Source organism: Typopeltis vanoorti, chromosome 24 (genome assembly GCF_054136105.1).
Source record: "Typopeltis vanoorti isolate ZY-2024b chromosome 24, IOZ_Tvanoo_1.0, whole genome shotgun sequence".
Taxonomy (NCBI): domain Eukaryota; kingdom Metazoa; phylum Arthropoda; class Arachnida; order Uropygi; family Thelyphonidae; genus Typopeltis; species Typopeltis vanoorti.
In genome coordinates this window covers 55,911,321-55,937,088 of record NC_143572.1, presented here as the reverse complement: position 1 = coordinate 55,937,088, position 25,768 = coordinate 55,911,321, and the positions used below count along the sequence as shown (strand labels likewise).

At 36.4% G+C, this 25,768-nt stretch overlaps 1 protein-coding gene across 1 annotated transcript in view; it reads right to left on the bottom strand.

Moving 5' to 3' along the window:
* The window catches only part of TM9SF2 (transmembrane 9 superfamily protein member 2), a 152,339-nt gene that overhangs the window by 18,714 nt on the left and 107,857 nt on the right, over positions 1–25,768 (bottom strand). Inside the window, exons 16-17 of the mRNA XM_090413959.1 lie at positions 14,402–14,513; positions 6,484–6,655 (exon numbers count right to left, since the gene is read on the bottom strand). Of these exons, the coding sequence (XP_090270085.1) occupies positions 6,484–6,655; positions 14,402–14,513 (284 nt within the window). The remainder of the gene's footprint in view (positions 1–6,483; positions 6,656–14,401; positions 14,514–25,768) is intronic.

Genomic DNA, 25,768 nt, shown 5'->3' with positions numbered 1-25,768 from the left:
TTCCGTAAACTAATTACCAGTTATGTCTAACCAACGTATAAGTCTTACTACTTGAATTTATTCAATTGACTTCCTACCATACCAGCTTTGTTGATTCTGTTGTCTATTTCTATATTTAATTTACCATCTTCAGTAAAAATCGTGCCTAAGTAACTGAAATGTTTTACTTGTTCCACAGGTTCTCCATTCACAACACAGTTGACATTCTCAACGATTCTGCCATTGTCTTTGTCTTTTTATTGCTGACCTTCATTCCATATCTATTACAACAGATATTCAATTTAGTCAGAGAATCTTGCAGACTTGTAGCGGATTTATTTAGAAGTATAACATCATCCGCATAAAGCAAAGAGTTGACATTAACATCTCCAATTTTGATATCAAGTTTAATACCACTTTCCTTCATAATGTGATCCATATAGATAATGAATAACAGAGGGGATAATGTACATCCTTGTCTCACACCAGATTTAACATTAAACCATCTTCCTGTACTTCCTTCAATTCTAACTGCTGACTTACAACTCAAATAAAGACTAAGTATTGCTTGATATAATGCCCCATTGACACCATATAACTGCAGCGTATTGAATAGCTTCTCTCTTGGCATCTTGTCATATACCTTTTCCAAATCGACAAAACTTAAATACAGATCTTTGTTATATTCCCATGCTTTCTCAACTATTTGTCGTAAAGTGAAGATCTGATCCTGACAGCAGCCTCTATTTGGCCTGAATCCAGCTTGTTCTTCACCAAGCTTTTCTTCCACAATTCTTCTCAACCGTTTCTCAAGTATACTTGCATAGATCTTGCCAGGAACACTCAGTAGGGAAATACCTCTGTAATTCTCACATTCAGTTTTATTTCCCTTTTTATATATGGGTACTATGTGAGCTCTACTCAAGTCATCAGGAATTCGTCCCTCAGTCCAGGCTTTCTGAACTATGCAGTGCAGCCACTGTAAAACTTTTATACCACCATACTTCAGCATTTCTGGTCGAATATCATCTACTCCTGCTGCCTTTCCACATTTCAAGTCTATGATGGCTTTTTCTACTTCAAGTATGGATATGTATTCTTGACTGCATGCCTGTTGAGTGTTTTTTATCACTGTGCTGTCATCACTGCTTGTTTCATTTAGCAGTTTTTCAAAGTAATTACTCCATACTTCAAGGATATCTTTTTCTCCTGTTTTCATGTCACCTTTATCATCTCTAACTCCTTTTACAGCACTCTTTCCTCCATTCCTAAGCGTCTTCAACAACCGCCAAAATATTTTGCCACCTTCTTGATATTTATTTTCTATATTCTTGCCAAAGTCCTCCTATGACTTTTGTTTAGCTAGTTTTACACACAGTTTAGCTTTCTTACATTTGTCTCTGTATTCTGTAAGAGTAAAAGCTGACTTATTTGCCAGGAACTTTTGATATGCTTTCTTCTTTTCCTTCACTGCCTCTTTAACTTCCTGTCCACCAGGGAGTTCTGATTTTTTTTATCCTTGCAAAAAACCTCACCACATGCCTCTCTGGCAGAATCAATCAATGTTTTCTTCAGAGTTTGCCACTGAATCTCCAAGGTTTGATTCCTGTTCTCAAACTCTTTCATTTTCTTTTCAATAATCTTTCTGTATTTTAGTCTGCAATTCACATCTGAGAGCTGCTCAACTTTTATTCGCTTTAAAACTTTCTTACATGTTATTCTTTTCAATATGAAATTCAATTTTATCCTGCTCAAGACTAAATAGTGATCGCTTCCAATTTCAAATCCTCTGTACACTCTGGGATCCTGCACCAGGGAGAAAACATCACTATTAACAATAACATAGTCAATGAGATTTTTCTTATTCCTAGCCTCTTCTCTCCATGTGAATTTATGCACATTTTTATGTTGGAACATGGTGTTAGTAATAACCAGTCCATGTCCTGAGCAGAAATCCAACAGATATTTGCCATTATTATGAGCTTTGCTCTTTTCTCCAAATTTTCCCAAAATATTTTTATATGTCTCACAATCATTTCCTACTCTGCTATTTAGAACCCCAACAAGGACCAACTTTTCCTTTTTCATTGTGTCAGTTGCTTTTTCTAAAGCTTCAAAAAATTCCTCCACTTGTACCTTAGTAGAACCTTCTGTGGGACCATAGGCACAAATACGTCTCATTGTCCAGTTCCCCATTCTCATATTTGCCCACATTACTCTACTTGAGACTGACTGCCATTCAAGAAGATTATCCTCATATTTTGTGTTGAATACTATGGCTACTCCTTCTTTTCCTTGATTGTCATTGCCTGAATATAACATTTTGTATTTATTGCTCAGAAAGATCTCACCAGTTTTTGTCTTTTTTGTTTCAGTCACCCCTATTATGTAGATCTGGTACTTATCTAATTCCTCAGCTAGCTCCATTTCTTTGCCATTCAGGCTTCTTACGTTGATAGTACCGATCTTTAACTCTGGTGATGTTGAGTTGGGGTTTGTTTTCAGATTTGTTCCAGTAGCTGAGTTTTCGCTGTTCGCCCTGGTTCCCTGCGAAAACAACGAGGGCCTTGTTTAACCGGGCGACGCCCCAGCTGGCATGAAATTTTGTCATGTTGTACCATCATTTTTTATTTTGGTTTAACCAATAAGAATACAATTTGGTCGGCTAAATCCCAAATTGCCAGCCCATCCTCGTTCGTTCAGTATCAAAGTAGATACCCAACAGGGTGCACCACTAGAAGGTGAGGATTGGACATTAGGTCAGAAGCCCTGGTCGGTTCTCCGCATTCCTTTAAAGGCTATGTGGAGGTCTCCTCTCAGTTATACAGCTTTGACCCTTAAGCACCCCTTTGACTTTGGCAAGAATATAGAAAATAAATATCAAGAAGGTGGCAAAATATTCTGGAGGTTGTTGAAGAAGCTTAGGAATGGAGGAAACAGTGCTGTAACAGGAGTTAGAGATGATAAAGGTGACATTAAAACAGGAGAAAAAGATATCCTTGAAGTATGGAGTAATTACTTTGAAAAACTGCTAAATGAAACAAGCAGTGATGACAGCACAGTGATAAAAAATACTCAACAGGCATGCAGTCAGGAATACATATCCATACTTGAAGGTATGGTATAATTTCATAGAAAAAGCCATCAAAGGCTTGAAATGTGGAAAGGCAGCAGGAGTAGATGATATTCGACCAGAAATGCTGAAGTATGGTGGTATAAAAGTTTTACAGTGGCTGCACTGCATAGTTCAGAAAGCCTGAACTGAGGGTCGAATTCCCGTGACTGGAGTAGAGCTCTCATAGTACCCATATATAAAAAGGGAAATAAAACTGAATGTAAGAATTACAGAGGTATTTCCCTACTGAGTGTTCCTGGTAAGATCTATGCAAGTATACTTGAGAAACGGTTGAGAAGAATTGTGGAAGAAAAGCTTGGTGAAGAACAAGCTGGATTCAGGCCAAATAGAGGCTGTCAGGATCAGATCTTCACTTTACGACAAATAGTTGAGAAAGCATGGGAATATAACAAAGATCTGTATTTAAGTTTTGTCGATTTGGAAAAGGCATATGACAAGGTGCCAAGAGAGAAGCCATTCAATACGCTGCAGTTATATGGTGTCAATGGGGCATTATATCAAGCAATACTTAGTCTTTATTTGAGTTGTAAGTCAACAGTTAGAATTGAAGGAAGTACAGGAAGATGGTTTAATATTAAATCTGGTGTGAGACAAGGATGTACATTATCCCCTCTGTTATTCATTATCTATATGGATCACATTATGAAGGAAAGTGGTATTAAACCTGATATCAAAATTGGAGATGTTAATGTCAGCTCTTTGCTTTATGCGGATGATGTTATACTTCTAAATAAATCCACTTCAAGTCTGCTAGATTATCTGACTAAATTGAATAGCTGTTGAAATAGATATGGTATGAAGGTCAGCAATAAATAGACAAAGACAATGAAAATAGGCAGAATCGTTGAAAATGTCAACTGTGTTGTGAATGGAGAACCTGTGGAACAAGTAAAACATTTCAGTTACTTAGGCACGATTTTTACTGAAGATAGTAAATTAAATATAGAAATAGACAACAGAATCAGCAAAGCTGGTATGGTGGGAAGTCAATTGAATAAATTCATATGGAATAAGAGAGAAATTAGTCGGAACACTAAATTAGCTGTATACAAGACAGTGTTCAAACCAGTTTTAACTTATGGATCTGAGAGCTGGGTCAGAAGTAAAACACTTGACCAAAGACTAGAGACCGCAGATATGAGAGTCCTGAGAAAGATTAGAGGCGTGAACAGATGTCATCGATGGCAATATCATATCAAAAATGAGGATATTAGGAAAGAACTTGACATTGTCAGCATCCAGGAATGCGTTAGCAGAGCTAATCTCGGGTGGTATGGTCACTTAAATAGAATGGGAGAGGAAAGATTAGCAAAACAAGTGTTCTCTGCCAGGTTGGCAGGAAAACGACCCAGAGGAAGACCAAGATATAGGTGGATTGATACGGTACAAAGTGCGTTAGACAATAGAAATATAAGATCTGATAATGTTGGAGTCTTGACAAGTAACAGACTGATTTGGAGGAAAATTGTAGATAGGAAGTTAGTAATGATGTAATTTTTTCATGTAGTACTGTCATATCCTGTACACCCCTTGAGGGTACATGGCAGGAATTTGATGATGATGATGACCTTGGGAAGAGGGGGGCTCTGGATAGTTCCAAACTCAGATGAGTGTTCTTTGAGCCATGCCTGGGTAGTTGTAGCTTGGTCAGACAGTGTATTGTCCTGCAGAAACAGACCATCAGCTGCAAGATGCGTGAAGGCCATGAAAGTGTGTAGGTGATCAGCCAGCACATTCTGGTAGCTCTCAGCATTTAAGGACCTCTCCAGACACACTAAGAGATACCAAATGTGTCATAGAGAAGGCTCCCCAAACCATCACAGAGCCGACACCTGCACCCTCCCATCAGCTTGGTACAACTGATAATGGAATTCATCAGACTACACAACTCTGGTTCACTCTGCAGAGGTCCAGTTTTGATGGTCCCGACACCAGGCAAGGTACAATGGCTGATGACGAGTTGTCAACAGTGGTACAAGATTAGGGTGTTGGCTCCCATAGTCCATGGTATGCAGGGTACACTGCACCATTTGCTTTCTGATGCTGCTTGGACCTCTGACATTGAAACTGGATGCGATTTGTGCTGCTGTGGTCCTGCAAGTTGGTCTATATGAGCCTGAACAGTCTACACTGACCCCAGTCATCGATGCATGTGGTTGTCCACCAATTGCTCACTGGGTGCTGGTACGTCTGTTGATGGTATACTCATAGTAGACCCTTGAGAACCCCAAGGTTCTTACCATTTGGGCAATAGAATGACCCATCTGTCTCGTGCTGATAATACGTCGATGATTAAAGTCACTTTTTAAGATTGCCACATTTACCCATGTTTGTCAATTGCGATACACTGGGAAGCTCTGATGTCTGCCGATTTACCATCTGCATTTGGTATGAGTACGTTTCACTCTGCGCAGGGGATGATAGTGTCAACTTCCCATCATCCCAATCTCTAATGTTTTGTCCACTGAGTGTATATATTTCATAACTTCTTTCACTCTTATTTTCACAATATCCCTCTCATATCTTCTTATGGATCTCTTGTTTAATAAGATTTCACATTTTAATTTAATTTCACTCCCGCCTATTGTTCTTTGAATTCTAGGGACACATTCATGCAATCTAATTGGACCCTCCATATAGCCAGCTACTTCCCAGGATTGTACAGCATGATCATGGTCACCAATGGATGGTAAAACAATCACATTATTAACTGAGACCCTTCTAACATTGTGATCAAATCTAACGCTCTTTGACCTTGAGTTGCTTCTTGAAAAAGCTGTATTGCAACAACTGATGGATTTTTGTTTGGATAATTTAAGTCACTCATAATGATTACTTGCTTAGTGCCCATCAGGGTAATTTTCCAATGCATTGCATTGCCCCACCAGCTGAACCACCAGGTTTGAAGTATATACCCCACCATATACTTAATCCTATGAGTCTTAACTTCACACCAGATAGCCTCAAACTCACTGCTACATAGGCCATTACTATTATCTTTCATAAGCCTCTATAACTGGACAATTCACCAGGTATCATTAGCAGTATAGTCCCTACCTGCCAAATCTCTTCTGTCCTTCCTAAAAATACTATACTCTTTACACTCAATGTCAATAATCTTGGGCCAAAATGTATTCACCAAGACAATGAACTATACTCCTTTGTTCCTGGCATTTGCACATAGATATAACAAATTACCTACTGGCTTTTCCATATACTTGCATCTACAGTCTACTTGACACACCTGGTTGGGCAAACTTCACTTTTCCATCCCCAGACAATCAAACAGTCTGATCTCAAAGTGTACATTATTACCTTTTCACCAGATTCATAACATGATTGTTTCATTACTCAAAACAATTACTTACCTGTCAATAAGAAGAAGAGGAATACCATAATGAAGGTATAACCAAAATAAAGGAATGTTGATGTTATTCCTGTGATGTTTAGCTTGGTGATAAAGTAGTGAACACAGTAGATAAATAGATAAAAAGCTGTGAAGCCACTCGTCAAAAATGAACGCCACCACCAGTGATAATCCTGCAAGATAAAGTTTTATAAAGAAATTTTATGTATTTCAAATAATAAATTAAACAATTTAGTGTCTATTTAACACTTCCAGCAATAGTTACAAAAATAAAAAAAGTATATTAAAGTAGGCACATCAATAGAAACAGTGTTTATAGACCAAATATTCACATGTATTTTTTTTAGCTGCAACTAGCAACTGGATATCAGTTTGTAACTTTGTTTTGCTAGCGAAATGCACACTATGCTAAAATTTACTGTAATGTAAAGGCAAACAGATGTATCTCTAAAAATCTAACTATTTTTTAATGGAATGAAATAAATTAAATTCTATAATGACTTTCATTCTGAATAGAAGCAGTCAGATTGTTTTAGTCCTAACTTTCTGAAAATTGGCAGGCTGAGTTCTGGAGTTAAAAACAAGAGGTTACAAAAAAAAAACTACTTACTGGTGCTGGTGTCTCTCTCATTATCTTTCTTCAGGTCATTATAGTAGTAGTAAATGCAAAAAAAATTTGTTCTCTTTCATTATGAAAAACTAATACCTAATAATGTGTACTGTTTGATCAGTACACATTGTTATTAGACATTGCTTGATATTGTTACTACTGATATTTTTTCCATATTAGCAATGATTCAAAAGTTAGTAGCTCATACATATTGTCAACAACATTCATGATAAACAGTCATACTATGAACAATTTGAAAGTTCTGTCAAAGTTCATGATTGGTATTTTTAGAAAGGAGAGATGGCAGAGTATACGAAAATTAAAAAATGATTTAATTACTATTTCCTGTATGTCATCAATCAAATTGGTATCATCAGGGATACAGATATGCATGTGCAGGTCCTTCGTGAGTAAGACTGAAGCATAGAAGCAAAGAAAGCCTAAAGTGCAATCCCTAGAAGGCCTGATCTCTAAGCACAAAGACTCTGGTACTACCAACACAACTACTCAAGACTTGTAGTCCATGCTTTTGATACTTGTACGTGATCTGCTAAAAATCGGCAAAGCCTACCTTGTTTCATAGAAGCAAATACAAGTATAAGAAATGGATGGAACACATTCAAACAATGAAAACAGAAAGATTACCAAAACAAGCCTTAAAGTACAAGCCATTAGGTAAAAGAAAAGAGAACCGTCCTCTTAAACGATGACTTCTAAGGCCGGAACAGGCCATGCTAGGCCTAAATCCTTGATATGCATGATGATGATGAAATACAAGTATTTCATCATCATCAAAAAAAAAAAAAAAAAAAACCTGTTGGCTTAGTGAGACTGGCTAACAAAATGAAACTGAAGTCTTTCCAAACAAATGGCATGTGTCACATCATCCTTGTGCTTGCATTACCTCAACATCACAGAATACATTCTGCACTCGAATAGCAAATTTGGTTTACCTATTCCTATGCATTTTTTTTTTTTTTTTCATATTGACCCCATACTTGAGAGGGCAAGAGATCTATAAGCACATCAGTGCTGTGTGTGGGGCACAGATGAGGACTGGGATAGAAGTGTTTTTTTTTTTTAAGAGTTGCAAGTTGTAATTGCTTAGGAATACTTCATGAATGAGAAAAGCTGTTCCAGAGGACAGAGGTGGATGGAATAAAAGAGGAAGAGGAGAAGCAGGTTCAGTGTGTTTGCAGTTGCACAGTAAAGGGATGCTGGGCAGCTCTTGTATTAACAAGTGCTGATAGTGAAAGAATGATAGACAATTCCCATGGAAGTAACTGTAGAATAGACACAGTGCTGAAACACTCATCTGTGAGATAGAGGTTGCAGTGAATTTGTAAAAAAAGGATCATCAATGAGCCTAATTGCTCATTTCTGGAGAGCATCAAGGATTTTAATGGAAGTGTTAGGTGCACAACCCCAAACATGTAAGCAGTATTCTAAGCATGGTTACTTAGATGCTGAGGAGTAGCCTCCTCAGCATCCTGGTTACTTGATTTTTTAACGATACTTGTGACATAATGATTAGAAATATATACACGTTAGCACAAGAATAATGTTTAATTTGCCAAATCCAAATTCTAATCCTAGTTACTTGGATGCTGAGGAGGCTACTGATGTGATGTGTTATATCAGGAGAGATTGGAGGTAAATGTTAATCCAAGCATTGTCCTCACCGCATTGAAGAATAGTATGAAGATCAATGTTTAAGGCACTGGCTGTAGATCTTGTAGCCTGGTATGTCAGAGTACTGCTTGGTTTGTCGAATGAGTAGAATGAGTGAAGAGTACTATTGTCAGCAAAGTTGCAGATAGGATTAGTGATTGCAAGTAGGTCATTAATGAACAAGAGAAAGACAGTAGGTGATAGGATGCACTCCAGCATTGATGGTGAAGCTTAAAGAGAAGGAGCCATCTACTAGGAGTTGCAGATAACAACTAGAGAGAAAGCTGGCTACCCAATTACAGAGTATGGCAATTTGTTAAGCAGGCCACAATGCTGCACATGGTCCAAGGTGTTGGAAATGTCAAGGGCAACAGCACAAGTTTTCCAAACCTTTCCATGTAACATGTCCAGTGGTGGGTGATGTAAGCTATGAGGTCCGCTGTGGATCTTGAATAGCAGAATCTGTACTGGTGGTCATTGATTAGTGGGCGTTTAAGTAGTGGAAGAGTTGGCTATTGATGACTTTCTCCATTATTTTGGAGAGGACTGAGGTGATGGCAAATAGTCAGTAATTTTTTTTTTGATGATTGAGTTCTATCACTCTAAAAAAGATGATATATTATTCAAATATCTAATACTTCCATTACTATTAGCACTACCTCCCAATTACGCAGCCCACAAATTTTGGATCAATTAAATCTAAAGCAAAATGCTACTGAGGAAAGGTTCACTTTTTTGGTGGGACCAGTCAGAAAATATTCTTCTTTAAAGCCACAAGTCAATATGATGGAGGATTTTTTTTTTTTTGACTACTACCTGCAAAAGGTTGTAAACCTATAAGTACATCAGTATTGTGGGTGGGTTAAGAGTTTATTATTATTTATATATATATATATATTTTACATAATGTGGGAGCCCTCCTCTAAAAGACCCCCCCCCACACACCACCAGGCCTCCAATAATTATGTAGGACAGTGATCTCACACCAGGCATTGAAATCCATCTCTCATCTAAAGACATTTACGAACATTCATGTTCGTAGCAGGATTTGAATCTGCAGCCTGCTAGCTGGAGAGTGTGACACATTAACCACTCAACCAACTAGACTCTACTTGAGCATATCATTATCTGCAGAATGGAACAGGTATAGATTACCACTTCCTTATAGCAAAACTGTTCAAATAAAACATTTGGCTTGCTAGTTCTTTTGTGTGAAATCCTATTATAAAACCAACCTCCAAACAAGCAGCCACTTTTAACAGCTACAGTTATTATATTTACAATGATACCAATGCAATCAATTGCATTACCATTCACTTGTTATGCAAATAACAAGAACATGGTTATCATTTTCATGGAGAAGACTTGAAAAGCGGTCCTTTCACTTGTTCTCAATGCCAGAAAAATAAAATTCTTTAAATCACAAATTCAGATTATAAAATATGGCAAAAAAAATTTAGCTATTATATTTGATCCAAAACAAATGCACAGATCCTGAAGTGGGGTTTGTTAAATTTAAAATCTGAAGAGATGATGCAAGAATGATTTTTATCGCCAATAATTTTATCACTAATGGCTCAACATGTGTTTGGCATTTCCCAAGAACAACATGTCCACATAAAAAAAATGATAAACTATTGCTTTATTTTTGTATGATGATTGTGAAGTTATCAATAATGAAATTTTGGACCTTTTAAGTGGAAAATGCCAAGAATAAAATAAAAAGGAATTTTCTAATTCCTTTTTACTTACTAAAGTAAATAAAAGTTCTCTTTGAGCATTAACAAACTTCTGGAAATAGGTGGACAGACAGTTCCCAAACTAAGCTGTCACTAATAGCCGAATTAATAGCTATTGATGATTTTCAAAGTATCAGGATAATGGTATGTCAGACATCTTGTGATCCTCAACACTTATAATGATGTCTGAAATAATGAGAGTTCTACAGCATGCTTTTCTGAGATATAGCATTAAAAACCAGTTTCCAGGAGGAAAAAAAAAAAAGGTATTCATGGCAGGGTTTAGCAGTTTTCAGGCAAATGTGTCCACAATACCAAGAGAATGTCTGTATATGAGAAAGCATACTTTATGGTATTATCAAAAAGCTATGATGAGTAAAAATATGAACATATGGCTGGGATTAGTGAATAGTGTCAGAGTGATTATATTCAGGACAGAATTTATCTGTCAGAATTCTGTCTTCAATAAAGACAGCATTTGTCTGTAAAGACAGAAATGTGCCAGGAATTATTAACTGTTTTCCAGACAATTGTTCATATATCATTCTACTTTACACCGCAAGCCATAATGGACTTTGCTCTATAAGAGGGTGCACTGTCTTGCTGGAATGTATGAATGATTCTTCACTGTAGAATTCTCAAGTCTAGGAAATGAAGTATTAATCAGTACCTCTCTGTTAATGGTAATATCAATGAAAACCAGTGGATTGAAAATCAGAAGAAAGCACCACTCTATTTTGAATGACCTCAACAAAATGTTAGAAGCTTATAGATTAGTACTGTAAGTGGGCTAAGAGTTAAATAATCTAGTTCTCTCTGTTATAGAGAGAACTAGGTCTCTTATAAGCATGGTTGTGTTTGATGCTGGGTGATGAAATTCACCTTTCTAAAAAGATTCCAAAACATACACATCTTTAGGTGGAATCTGTACCTATGGCCTGTTCATTGAAAAAAAAAGGAAGTATTATCTGCTTGGCTAGCCAAGTCAGAAGTCTGATAAAAACACACTGTAATAAGCTTTATCTTTCTCCCAAGTACTCATTTACAGTTGAAGAGTGTGATTTGATTTTTTGCAGTTTTATGTAGCAATGCACATGAATTCTTGTTATCATGTTCTGGGTTACTATGTCATTTTAGTTCAAACTTAACATGGTATTTGTTTCATTTACAAGTTATTAGTCGCTCTGTTAGGTGTTCTAATATTATGGGCAGTATATATTTTGTAAAGTATTTCATAACTTTATGAGATCTATTGGAAGCTGCCTTGACTAATGACCTATTAGAGATGGTAGCCTCTAATAGATATGTACAATTATGAAATACTCTACAGAATATATTGTAACCAAAAGCACGAAGTTAAAAATAATGGTGACATTTTGATCTTTATTTTATTTGCAGGTTTTCAAATACTTTAGCAACACAGTGTACAACACTATCCTACTAAAAGCAGGACACGTGTCTACATAAAATGACGTTGTCCTACCTTTAGCTGTAAATAACTGTTTCAGTGCATGTAAGACTTTCTGCTAGTTGGTAGAATGTGGTTATATTATGTTCCTTTAAAGTATTAGTAAGTTCCATTAATGAAGCGAACTGTCTTAGTCAAGCCTTAATTTTGTGTTTCAGTTCATACCATAGCTGTCAGGTTTGGGTCCACTCTATTGTTATTCCCTTCCCTGGAGAGTGTAAAGGTTGGTAACATAAAGTTACCAAAATGGGACATGCACTATGACCAGTGGACCTAATCTATAGCACAAGAAACAACCCTACATTAATGACACCAGAGTTCATCACGGGACAAAACAACAAAAAGGCATTCTCCAACCTGGAACAGTGCAGCATCACTTATAGCTCCATAGGACTAATTTCCATTGCTTCAGTGTTTTGGGCTAGGCCCAAACATGCAAAACCTAGACTCATAATGCTTGTACGCATAATTTTTAGCAGAGTTTGTGGAATGCTGCAATTCTGCAAAAATTCATGGAAAATGTTTGCATCTCCAAATAAAGATTCTCTAAATTCTGATGGCCAAATGAAGTAACTACTCGAGAAGCATTAGCTATTGTCATTTTACTCTTCTTGGGCTGTCACCTGTGAACTTCTAAATGGTTTAGTGATATGCAACAGCACATATCAACATTTTCTCCAACTAGAGGGATGTGCCATAACCCTGGCTAGGAGTGTGCATGTGTTACTCCCTTTATGATAGTGGTCCTTCACCAGCCTTGACTTTACTTATTTTCATAATCAGTTTGGATAAATACTAAGTGCTTTTGAAATTTTTTTGAGCTAGCCATCATTTTTAGAAATTGAACAGCCATTGAACAATTTAAAAAGACAGGCCTTCCTTTGTGTTCTACTTCAATCTCACTTGCTTGTGGAGCTTGTGCATACATCGTTTCTTGTGTACTGTTCTCTGATAATGCCAGTTTGACTTTCGTAAAATATACTAATTAAATTATTTTAGTTGTATCATTTATCATTTCCATCCAAAAAATACTAATATGAGTAACAATCAATGTATAAGCTTCGCATATTTTCAGACTACCCAAAGCCTATCTATTTCATTCTCTGCACATATATATAGCTTTTTTATTCTTGAAGTATTTCAATTTCATTAATTTCTGAAATATACAAAACTCAAGTTATGAACCCTAGTTAAGCGTATTAGTTGATAGAAAATGAAACTGAGACGAATACAAGGTAATGGGCTCACTTTGTTGTAAATTAGTATTTTTTTTTTTACATACTAAACAGTCATCAGCCTGGTTGGCAAAGTGGTTAGCATACCCACTCCTCCCTCCATCAACCAACAGGCTGTGCATTTGAATTCCTCATGGTTGTTAATGAAAGAATTCAGGTAAGAGACAATTTTCATCATCAGGTGTGAAACCACCATTCTGTTGATTAGATGCCTAGAGTGGCCTGAAAAAGTTCCATGTTTCGTCTCTAGATCAGGGTACTTAGATTATCTAATGCTTGGCCTACTACAGTACTAATGTACTATTGAATTTACAACATTTCAAGAGTTATGATGATTTATGGTTTTAATGCAGCAAGGATTACAAAAGATTATACTGTGCCATATCAAAGGTTACAAGTATTTGCAGATTCGAACCCATGACCTGTTGACTGAAGAGTGGATACACTAATCATTTGGCCAACTTTTCATGAGTGGGATTCCCATATTATATATATATAAGTGGTTATATGGGTGACAACACTTCAGAAGGTCAAATTCCAGATGATTGGAGTAGAGCTCATAGTTCCCATCTATAAAAAAGGAAATAAAGCTAAATGAGAATTACAGAGGAATTTCTCTATTAAGTGCTTCAGGTAAGATTTATGCAAGCATAGGTGAAAAGAGGTTGAGAAGAATTGTGGAAGAGAAACTTGGTGAAGAGGTGGTATGGCCACTTAAATAGAATGGGTGAGGAAACATTAACAAAACAGGTATTTGATGCCAAGATAGCAGGAAAGAGACTGAGAGAAAGACCAAGGTCTAGGTGGATTGATTCAGTCAGAAGTGCTTTAAAAGCATGAAATGTTAGGATATTTCAGTATGATATTATTGTGCTGACAAGTACTAAACTAATTTGTAGGAAAATTGTTGATAGGAGATTAATAATAATGTAAACTTAATCATGTAGCTGTACTAAATCACAGTAGCCTAAACACTCTTTGAGAGTACATATCAGGAAATTGATGATATAAGTCAACAAATAATTTTTAAAGAATGTACAGATATTTCATCATATTCTAGTTTTTCCAAGGCCTTAAAAACAGCTTTATTAACTTTGTTTTTAATGTCCTTTAAAATGAACAGATACCATAATAAAAATCCCAGTTGTTTTACAGTAGATCAGCAAATTCAACTGTTTCATTAGTCATACACTTACCTCCGCACAGAGATGAAAGTAGCAGAGCAAAATTGTAGTCTCAGAACACGTGATAATCAATATTACAAACACCAGGAACAGAAATCCAAACATATAGTACATCTGGCTTGACCTGAAGTAATTTTATATATATTTAGTAAAAATATTGTATAATCATGCATAATTAAAAATATTTATAGTGTTTTAATTCTGCAATTTTTACACACACACACACACACAGAGAGAGAGAGAGAGAGATCGTGTGTACAACTTCATTTTGTCATTCGTAATGTTGATTTGTATACTTATTTATTGTTCACGATATCCTGGTTTGATACATTTTTAGAACATTATTTCCAGACCCATGAAATGTCTCTGATAAATTGTGAGAAGATTTATAACAGATTGTATGATGGCTTGAGAAAAGGAAACATTTCATGTAGATCAAATATACATGTGTGTTGCTCCTATATGATACTCAATATTAGGACAAATTATAACAGCAGTTTTTAAGCTACCTTTACTTTTTTTTTTTTATTCTTATTTTTATGCAATCTTAGTTTTGTATGATATTATGTTTTGGTTTGATTGGATCAAATCTTATCTTATAGATTTTAAATCACTTTTTTTAAATACACCATCACATTGGTATTAAATCTAATCAAAGCAATAAATATTATGCACTCTCATAGTATACCAAACACTACTATTATTCAGTTTCATTTCTTATGTCTCAAACATTTTTGTAACGGTATTAGCACAGTGAAGTAAGCTCACAATTAAAAGGATGCTCCTTAAATGATGGCTTTTTCCTTTTATGTTGATCCCATTCATAAAGTTAGTTGACTTATAGAAAATTTAGTACTATGAATGGGCAGACATTTGACACAGAAAGAAGAATTTCTTCTTTCTCTCTTTCCATGCTGTTCATGTTTGATTTAAAGGCCTATGTATTGTGTGCCTTGGGAAATGCACAAGAGGGGACACTATTCCAGAAGGCAGCAACAGAAGAAATCGATGCAGAAAAAAAATTTATTCTATGAGTTTAGAGTTGAATTATAAAGGGGTACGTGACAGGCTATGCATGATTAGAGTACAGAATTATTGATGCTAGTTCAGATGAACAGCAACCATGGAAACATTTATAAAAGATTTCTTCAAGTAACACACAAAAAAGGAATAAGTTGTAAAATCTCTCATGATATGTAACTTATCATGTTCACTTTTACGTTTTTTACGATCAGTAAGTATAATTCTAAGAATTGCCATATATGGCAATTTCAAAAGATGCGCGAAGTATGACGTCATCGTGGTCGAGGATCAATACACGACCATATATGGAGAGACGCATGCATGCATACAACAGAAGCTCGAGCTCTTATAAGGCGATATGTCGAGAAAGACTGCCTGAGAGACTCCTACCTGAGTCTGCCACCATGTGAGGTCCATTGTTGTTAATCATAAGAGAAGCACTGTAAGTCTTGGGCTTAGGAATCTTCTATCTGGGTCTGCCACCATGAGGTCCACTGTCAGCAATTGAAAAAGGAGTGTCGCAAGGGTTCTATAAGGCATGGAATTGAATGATGTGGATAAAATAGAAATTTGGCAGGAAATCAAGAACGAGCCAGCAGACGGAAAGATAAACAAGAAGAAGCACTTACATATGAACAAAAGATTCAAATAAAAGGCAATGCTGAACGAAAATGTACATCAAGTGTGTCTATTTATGAGATAATGTATATTGATATTGAATTAGACTTACTCAAGGTATGCTTTATTGCCAGTTAATATATATGACCAGCAGGATATTATAGATTGTGAATTAGCTTTAATGGAAGGAAATTAGAACTAAGTTTAAATTAGGAAGAATTGAGAATAACAAAAGAATTGTAATGAAATTGTATGTGTGTGTGTGTGTGTGTGTGTGTGTGTGTGTGTGTGTGTGTGTATAAAAATGTGAATCGTACTGTAAATATTCCTTTTTTGATTTAATTAAATGGTTTGTGAACAATAATTAAGCCACAAATAATTTAAGGTAAGGGTTAATATAAGCAGGGAATATAAACAATATCTGCTTTGTCTTTAGTCTAAAATCTTATAATCTCGCACTCAATACATAGTCTAACTGCTGCAGTCGTAAAACAAATAAATTTGTGAGACAATAGAGTGTGACGATATAGGATCTAATATCCTATCCTTCTCATCCATCTGGAATGGGTTGAGTCCTCTCCTAATGAGGGGTTACTGGCATATTAATGCAGCCGATTTGCCACTCCACTGCTGCATTCCCTAAGGGTGATGATATTCACGACCGTAATTTGTGTGTGTTCACAGGATTGATTTGCCTGCTTGCAGGATGAAAAACCTCAGATAAACTGGGGGGGGCCCTGCTGTCCACGTCCACGACCGGCTAACTTGGCTATGGCTGAGGAAGATCCTTAAGCTCATCTCGTTGTTGACGGCAATAGAACCTAGGACACCCCAGGTATATGGTTGCAAAACGCAAAGCCACTAGGCTAACTATGCGGACTTGATTCTAATAGAAATAAATAAATGGTGACAGTCGATAGTTAAGGCAGTTGACCATTCACGAAGTTTTAAGTACAGGAAATAAAGACAAAGCAAGGAAAAAAGAAATATAGAATGATTATAACAAAGTAATACTATTTATTGAAGGCCATATATTTCATCCTGCATATTACAGATTATCATTAGTGGCAACAACAGTTAATTACAAAGTACACAAACAATGGATTGATTTGAAAAAGTAAGAGTCACGTGATTTTATACATAAAGCAAAACAATGGTATCACTGAGGAAATATTGCAATATTGATAATTCATTAATTATCACAAAAGAAATTGAAAGAGATTGATGATTAAAATAAGACTTACTCCATATCTTAGACAGAGAGAGGCAATCATTTAAATTTAAATTTGGATGGTGAAGTAAAGCCTCAGCACTTTCTTTGAACACGCATTCTAATTTATACCAACGCTGATGAAGTAAGTGTGCTTTAGACCATAGGATTTTGTGGTCTGTATTGTATCTATCTGCGCTGTGCCAAACAAGATTATTTTTCATATTTACTGTTGTTAATGTAAGATCGGTGTTCTTGTATTTCTTTTCTGCAGAGCATTCAGCTTGTCTAAAGTGCTCATACTATTTGTTCTACACCTCAACTATTACAGCAGGAACTCTTAAACATCAAATGATATATGAAACTCAATGGCTTCTCAGAAAAGACCATGCACCAAATTTTTAATTCCTATAATCCTAGCTCAAATAACAAAGAAACAGTACATCAAGTTCCAATTCCTTACATCTCTCTCTCTCTCTCTCTCTCTTATGTGAGAACCCATTTCCAGAATTCTTAAGAAATACAATTTAGTGGCTACTTTTTTTCCTATCAACAAATTATCAGTATCGTTTCATCTTCAAAAGATAAATGGTCTCCTCTAGCTCTCCCTGATGTCCACCATCACTCTGACTTTAGACAAGCTGGACGCTCTGTAGAAAAGAGAATACAAGAACACTAATCTTACATTAGCAACAGTAAATCTGAAAAGTCATCTGGTTTGGCACAGCACAGATAGATACAATACAGACCACAACATCCTATGGTCTAAAGCACACTTATTTCATCTGTGTTGGTATAAATTTGAATGCTTGTTCAAAGAAAGCACTGGGCTTTACTTCACCATCCGAATTTAAACTGGAACGACTGCCTCTCACTCTCTAAGATATGGGGAAAGTCTCATTTTAATCGCACATCAATTTTTTTTTTGTAACAGTTAATGAATTATGAATATTGCAATATTTCCTCGGTTATAACATTGCATTGTTTTATGATGTTTTATAACATCACATGGCTCTTACTTTTTTAAATCAATCCATTATTCACATTCTACTTTGTAATTGACTATTGTTGCCACCGGTGATGGCCTGTGTTTTTTCATGTTAATTGAAGAAACCTCTCATGGCACAAGTATCTCTTAAACAACAATTTATAGAAGATGTATGCAGTGGAAACTAAATGAAAGTGATGAGAGATGTATCATTAATCAATTTAAATACCCTTTTCATTACTGAATCTACTATTTTTTTGGGAGCTCTCATGGGCAACATCCCAAATGTGAGAACATTACTCTTGATTGGTCAGATTAGTGATTTGTATAAAGTTAATTTCCTTGAACAACAGTAATCTCAAATTATATTATAATACATTTATGCTATGAGAGATTTAATGGTAGTGTAATTCAAAGAGGAGAAGTTCATCTTGCATAGAGATTTGGATGTTATTTTAAAGTAAGGCTGGAAGAAATGGATTCTTTTTCATGGGAAGTAAAGCACATCTGTGTACTCTGAGCATTAAAATTGATGAGGATATCTGATATCCTGTGAAGAATAGTTCAGAGGTGAGAATTTAGGTAGTAGAGACTGATGTTTTGGAGACTGGGTTGCATGAATAATATAAGATTTGTTATATGAGGAGGAAGAGTATAGTGTGCTGTCATCAGCAAAACTGTAGATTGTGTTGCAGTCAAAGTGGAGTAGGTTACTGATATATAAGAGATATAGGAGAAGGAGGGTGGGTGGGTGAGACCCATTGTCGTGGTTCCATGTGGAACCACAACATTGACTATTGAATTTACATACTGCACTTTCATCTCAGCTCACCAAGAATGCCTCATCCATTAGAAAAGACTAGAGGATGCATGTTAGAGAGTGCACTAACAGAAAAAATACTCTGAAAAAATCAAGAGTACAAAGCAGCTAATGCACATTAATGGAAAAAATAAAACAGAACTGATGGCCTATAAAATTGAGAAGAATGAGAGCATTGAAACTCCACAATATCACCCTTCTTTCTGAAAAGAAAGCAAGTAAACTGTTCCTTTAAAGAAAAAGAAGGTATCCTTATATATCTGCTCTGCTAATGCCTTTTGTTTCCTATAGGAAGTAGGTTCAGCTCTAACTTTTGGAGACTGAGGGGACAGTTCAATTTCAAATGGTAGCCAATCAGAGATAGCTCACCCAAGACTATCACTAATTATACACAGCATCCAGTGAAGAGAGGTGGTTGACAAGTGATGCTATGTTGTGGTCACTAATCCTAACGCTATATTTTACTGTCTGAAATAGTGTGGATTCTAGGGTCAATTTTCTTGAGTTCATGATGTGAAAAAAACCACTTGTCCATGCCAGGGATTGACTAACTTGAGAACCAGTCAAAGAAAGGCTTAGAAAAAGTTCCTCTAGTTGGCGATTAGAATTGAACTTAGGTTACCATTATTTGGGTACAAGCTACTTCCACTGAGCTACACAGGCTCATATATATATATAAAACATCTCAAATAGAATAATGGCTGAATGCTAAGTTGCACTTGATCTATTAAGCAATCCTGAGATTCAGAGATTTGGTTTTTCTGACCAATGTCTGAAAAAATTTTAACAAACAGTTCAAACAGAATGAAATAATTGTATAGCCAACACAATGTAATAAATGTAATTAAAGGATCTTCGTAAATCATAAGGAAAGTGGGTTATTTGGTGAATGTCATCAATTTGTAATGCTGTGGAAAGATTTTTTTTTAAATTTTTGCTAATAATACTGAGTGAATTTATTGTAATCATTGTTTTATATGTGTGCAAGATAGACAATTATTTAGATGCAAGTAAAACGTCATGTTTCCTTAAATTAGATATATTATAGGTATGACACCTATGCATAACAGAACAACGGCAGCAAATGCCTTTGCTGGGAAACTATTTGCATGATTTTGTGCAGTGTAAAATTTGTGAGATGTACTTGTTGCAAAAGTTGAAAGATTTGTGGAAGGAAAGTAAAACTGCTGGGAGAGTGTGTAATAAATGCTTTGAAAGTGAATACAGAGAGAACAAATTATGTGATAGTAGAGTAGACAGCATTAATTTAATATGGGAAAATGTAAATATCAGTGATAATATTGAAAGTGCGATAGCAGAAATTCAGGAGTATGTAAGACCTGAAATTGTATGCATATAGTCCTTCACAGGGCAAAGCATGAGATTTAAAGGCTGCAGGAACAGCAAGAGATCAGTGAAACTGAAAAGAGAAAAAAAACAAGAGGTCCAAAGCCAAAAAGAAAATTGCAAGAATAATTTAGAGAATAAGCGTAAGAAATTAACTATTTACAGCGATTCTATGATATGGGGAGTTTCAAAAATGGAATTTCCCTGGTGCGAAAATTAACAATATTAGTAATGCTGTCAGAATGCAGAAAGGGAAGGTGAAAGAATTAATTGTTTTGGGACCGATGACCTGAGAGGTGAGAAATATTGTATGAGGAAGGATGTCAAAGAGTTGTTGGAAGAAGTGACAGTTGACCTATGGCCTGAGTTTGATGGACGGAAAGATTTGTATAATGCTGATGGACTACACTTAAATGGAATTGGAGTTAGGTGTCTGGGAGAGAGATTTATCACTGAGTGTGGAAGCACAAAGTCAGGAAAACAAAAGCAATTAGGGGGATGTAGACGAGTGGTGTGTGTGTGTGAAGGCACCCATGAAGTGACTGAGTGTGTGAGTGAGCAAAAAATGCAGAATCTAGTCTCTTAGGCAAAAATATTGATTGGAGTAGTCAAATTCAGAATGTAAAGGTGGTTGGGGCTAAGGGGATGCTACAATTTCTATTTACTAATGCTGGAAGCATCAGGAATAAGAGGGAAGTTTCTGGCATTAGTAAGTGTAACCTTGCCAAAAGTTAAAAGCATTAGTGAGACTTGGCTAACAGCAAATGACAGTTACAGGGATAGATTTAGTATTTTCCGGGAGGACAGAGTGGGGAAATACAGGGAGTGGGGTACTGATGTTAGCAGATGAATTGCAGCCAACAAGATTAGGAGTCAGTCAGACAGATGTCAGTTCTTCTTGAGTCAATCTGGTGTGAGATCAAGACCAATAGGACAAAATATAAAACTGGTTGCTGCTATAGGCCATGAGATGTAAGGGATGATGTGGAAGACATGAACTAGCAGATTAGTACGAGTGCAAATCAAGTAATTAATATGGGGAACGTCAACTTCGGAGACAGAGTGGAAGGAGGAAAGATCATATGGCAGGAAGGAAATGGAATTTACAGAGGAGATAATTACTTAAAGCAGAATGTGACGGAGGGAGACTCAGGCTATGAAAGTGCTGGATCTTGTTATAGGATCAGAAGACCTGTCCATAACTAAGGTGGCTACATTACCTCCAAATGGGGAAAGTGGTCATGTGGTCTTGACTTGGACAATAGAAAAAACATGTGGAAATTCCATTTAAGAAGCAGTATATGCAGAATAATAAGGCAGGTGATTATGATACACTTAGGAGGTAGCTTGTAAGCAGTACCATGGCATAAAGATTTGCAATGTTCACAAGTGCATGGGAGATAGTCAATGGAGGGTATCTGGAGGAAGTATCATACTGTATACCCAAGGTCAGGAGGGGTAAAAACTAGATTGGAGTTAGATTAATGAGTACTATCATTAAGCATGGGCTGAAAAAACAGAAAATGTTGTGGAGGGTATATAAGGAGAAAGATGACCAGCTAACTCTTGAACAGTACAAGGATCAGGCAAGAGCATGGTAAGGAAGGCAAAATCAGATTATGAGAAGAAATTAGCCAAAGAGGCAAAACGAAATCCCAAAGAGTTTTTTTGTTATGTGGCAAGTAGGAGGAAGAATAACTATGGAAAGATAACTCTAATGAGTGCAGATAGTAGGGAGGTACTAGAGGCAGATGAAATTGTTCAGCTACCGAGTGACCATTTTGCAAGGGTATATCATCCAAGTGAAGATATTGTTATGTCTAATGTGATCGGGACTGATGTGAGAATAGAGGTTGATGAATTTGAAGTACTGAGAATATTTGCAGAAGCTGAATACAAATACAGTTGCGGGATTAGATGGGATATCGGCTCACATTTTAGGAGAATGTGCAGGGGAACTGACAATGCCACTGACTAAGCTATTTAAGTCTCAGCTCTGGAAAAGTCTCAAGAGAGTGAAAGGCGGGAAAAGTAATTCCTTTGCATAAAGGTGGATCTAAGTCTGTGACCAATCAGTATTTCAGGAATGGCTTTAAAAGTACTAGAAAAGTTGGAAAAGAGAATTCAGAAATGGGTGGATAAGAATGTGATATTCTATGATAGGCAGCATGGCTTTGTGAAGGGTAGGACATGTCTTAGTAATCTATTAACTTTTTATAATAGGATGACGAGTTGGATAAAGGGAATGGCTATAAAATGATATTGCTTGATTTTGCAAAGGCATATGACAGGATCCCACATAGAGCTGTTATGCAAAATGCAACAAATGGGGATGGATATGAAACTGGTGATATTGTAACATCTCGCATGATAAGCTAACTAAATTAATTTGTTGAGCTCAATTTTACAAGGGTTTCAAATCTAAATAATATAGAAAATACAGTGTATAAATGTTGTTTGAATGTAATTTAACTACTTTGTAAAATATGTTAGATATTAACTGTTTAATCATTCTGTTTAAAAATAGAGGAAAGGGATTAACTCTTATTAGCACAGTGAGTCAGCAAAAAATTATCAGAAAGGTTCGCAACAGCTTGCGAACAAATTAAGCACTGAAGACAAAGACTTTCTACAAGAGAGGACCGGAGTGACGTCATTGCACCGAAGGGCAATCACGGACACTCCAGAGTGAGAACAAAGAACGAGAAGGATATTTAAGGGGCTGAAAGGGGGGGGGGGAGAATCAAGACCGGTTTTTAGTTCCTATTCGGTGGCATGGGAAGAGAAGAGGTGATGGCTTGGAGCTTATGGCTTGGTAGTTCGTATCTCGTGACCCTGATGGGTTATCGTCTGAGCTTTGTCAACATTGAGTCTCCTGGATAGTTTCCAAGGCACATCTGACAAATGCATCCCACCGCCTAGCTGACCGTGATCCCTGCAAAAGTCCAGATGCCCAGTAGTATAGTGAACAGGCAACTGCCAACTGAAGAAGAAAGAAGAATGGATACTGTTTGCTACTCAGGCCAAAAGCAACCGCTATGGTATACAGAGTATAGAAACGTCCAAGTTAATGTAAAGATTCAAGATGTCCTGATGGAAACTTTGTTTATGGAAAAGGACTGTTCATATTGAGAAAGAACTGTGAGTAAGCACATCATACCGACAAGATATATAAGAATTGTATATATACGTTACACAAGGGTCTGTGGTAATTTTTGTAAAGAATAGAGTATAGTGTCAGAGAGGCGAAAATGTGTGTGTTATATTTGTGTAAGGTAAAATTCTGAAGTTAGCTAATCTAGGAGAGGCAGTTGTTCCCCACTATTTGTTTAGAATGTGTTGTGTAGTACTAAATATTGTGTTAGGGTTGCGTGAACGCAGAATGTGCTTGCTTTAATTGTGTAATGATATTGCTGGAATTAGCTATGCTGGGAGGAACAGTTATTCCCCACTATTTGTCTAGTTTGTAATCTCAATCTTTTTAGTTAGAATAAAATGCTTTGTTTGAACAATAACTTGATCTGATCATTGCCAATGCACTATCTTAAAAAAAAAAAAAAATTATGGACCACCTGTGTGTGTAAATTAGATATTGCCACGACTTGCTGAATAGTTAAGAGGATTTTGGTTAAGATCTTAACTTTGTTCCATTTCTTTAATTCCTTAGTCTCTATTATTTTGCTTGGCTAGTGCATTCGTAAATTAAATAAATTTGTCAGGCAGAAGAGAATGAGAAATTGAATATACCTTAATCGTATAGCCGGCGACAGCTAGAATCAGAGTCTGCTTTACGTGCAGTAGGATCAAAGGGCAAGGGCAGGTAAAAAAAAAAAAAGGGGGGGGGGGGATGAGATTTAAGATTGAAAAGCTTAGAGAACAAAACAAATAGAGAATTTACAAATGGTGCAATTTAATGAGTGACTTATATTTTTACTAATGGTGCAGTCAATAAGATTTTTATAATTTAATAAGACACAAAAAAAAAAAACTTTACAATATTATTATTATTACTTGACACTTCCAGGGAGTCCAAAGACTCGAGGGAGACAACAACTCTACAACTCTCTGTCTACAACACTCAATCCAACCACAACCAACGTTATCTACTGCCCATCACCACGACTAGTATTCTCACAGACATCCATGCCCATGGCAGGATTCGAACCTGCAGCCTCTTGGCTGGAGAGCGAATATGCTAACCACTCGGCCAGCCAGGCCGGCATATGAATAAAAGGGTGGCTCATGGACACATACCAGAAAGCACTATATGGAGGAGCAGAATCCAGATAACTAGTGGTGTGCCCCAGGGCACTGTGTTTGGACAACTGCTATTTAATTTGTACATAAATGATATAGGAAATAATTTGAAAGGAGATATTGAGTTGTTTGCTGATGATGCAAAGTTGGGTACAGTAATAGTTAATCAAGGTGTTGCAGAGAGCTTGCAGGATAATTTTACTAGTATGACAATATGGGCAAAACATAACAGATGTCAATTTAATGTGGAAAAGTGTAAAGTTGTGCATTTTAGGATACAAAGATTACAAGCTGGGTGCCACATTGAGGGAGCTATACTGCAGGAAACAGATGAAGTCAGGGATTTTGGGGGTAGTAGGAAACAGAGTTGAAGTTTAGAGGGCACATTGCTAAAATAGTCAGGGTAGCTCATAGGATTACTTGGTTATTGAAGAGCATGCTAACAAACAGAGATAAGAGAGTTATCATTTCTCTTTATAAAGCCTTGATACCACATATGGATTACTGTGCTCAGGTCTGGTCACTTGGGGATGAGGAAGTGGTAAAGAAGATCCAGAGGTAAGTGACCAAGATGGTGAGCAGTCTATGGAATGCATTCTATGAGAAAAGAGTGCAAAAGTTGGTTGAGATACAGTGGATATCATAGAAACATTTAAATTACTTAAAGGATTTTATAGGACTGATGCAGCGGAAAAGACTTGGCTAGAGGGTGCAGAACAAAAGGTCATACCTGGAAATGGGTAAGAGTGTGGTTAGCAAGAGTGCGAGGACTAGATTTTTCACTTGGAGTGTGGTGAAGAAATGGAATTCGTTGCCTGAGTCAGTTGTAAGTGGTCTGTCTGTTAATGGTTTCAAGGAAAGGTACAATAAATGCAGTGTTGATAGTTTGGATCTCCCATGATAAGCCTTAGGACTCCATGGAGATACCGGTGCAATATATTCATTTTGTTAACTGCAAGTCATGAAAGTTTATGAATGTACATACTCAAAATATATTATAAGGGAAAATAGTGTGCTGTGGTGGTTTCATGTCATTGCTAATTCTAATCAAACAAATATAAGTTTCAGATCTTGCTAATTATACAGTTCTTAACAGCAATAGAACATATTAAGTGT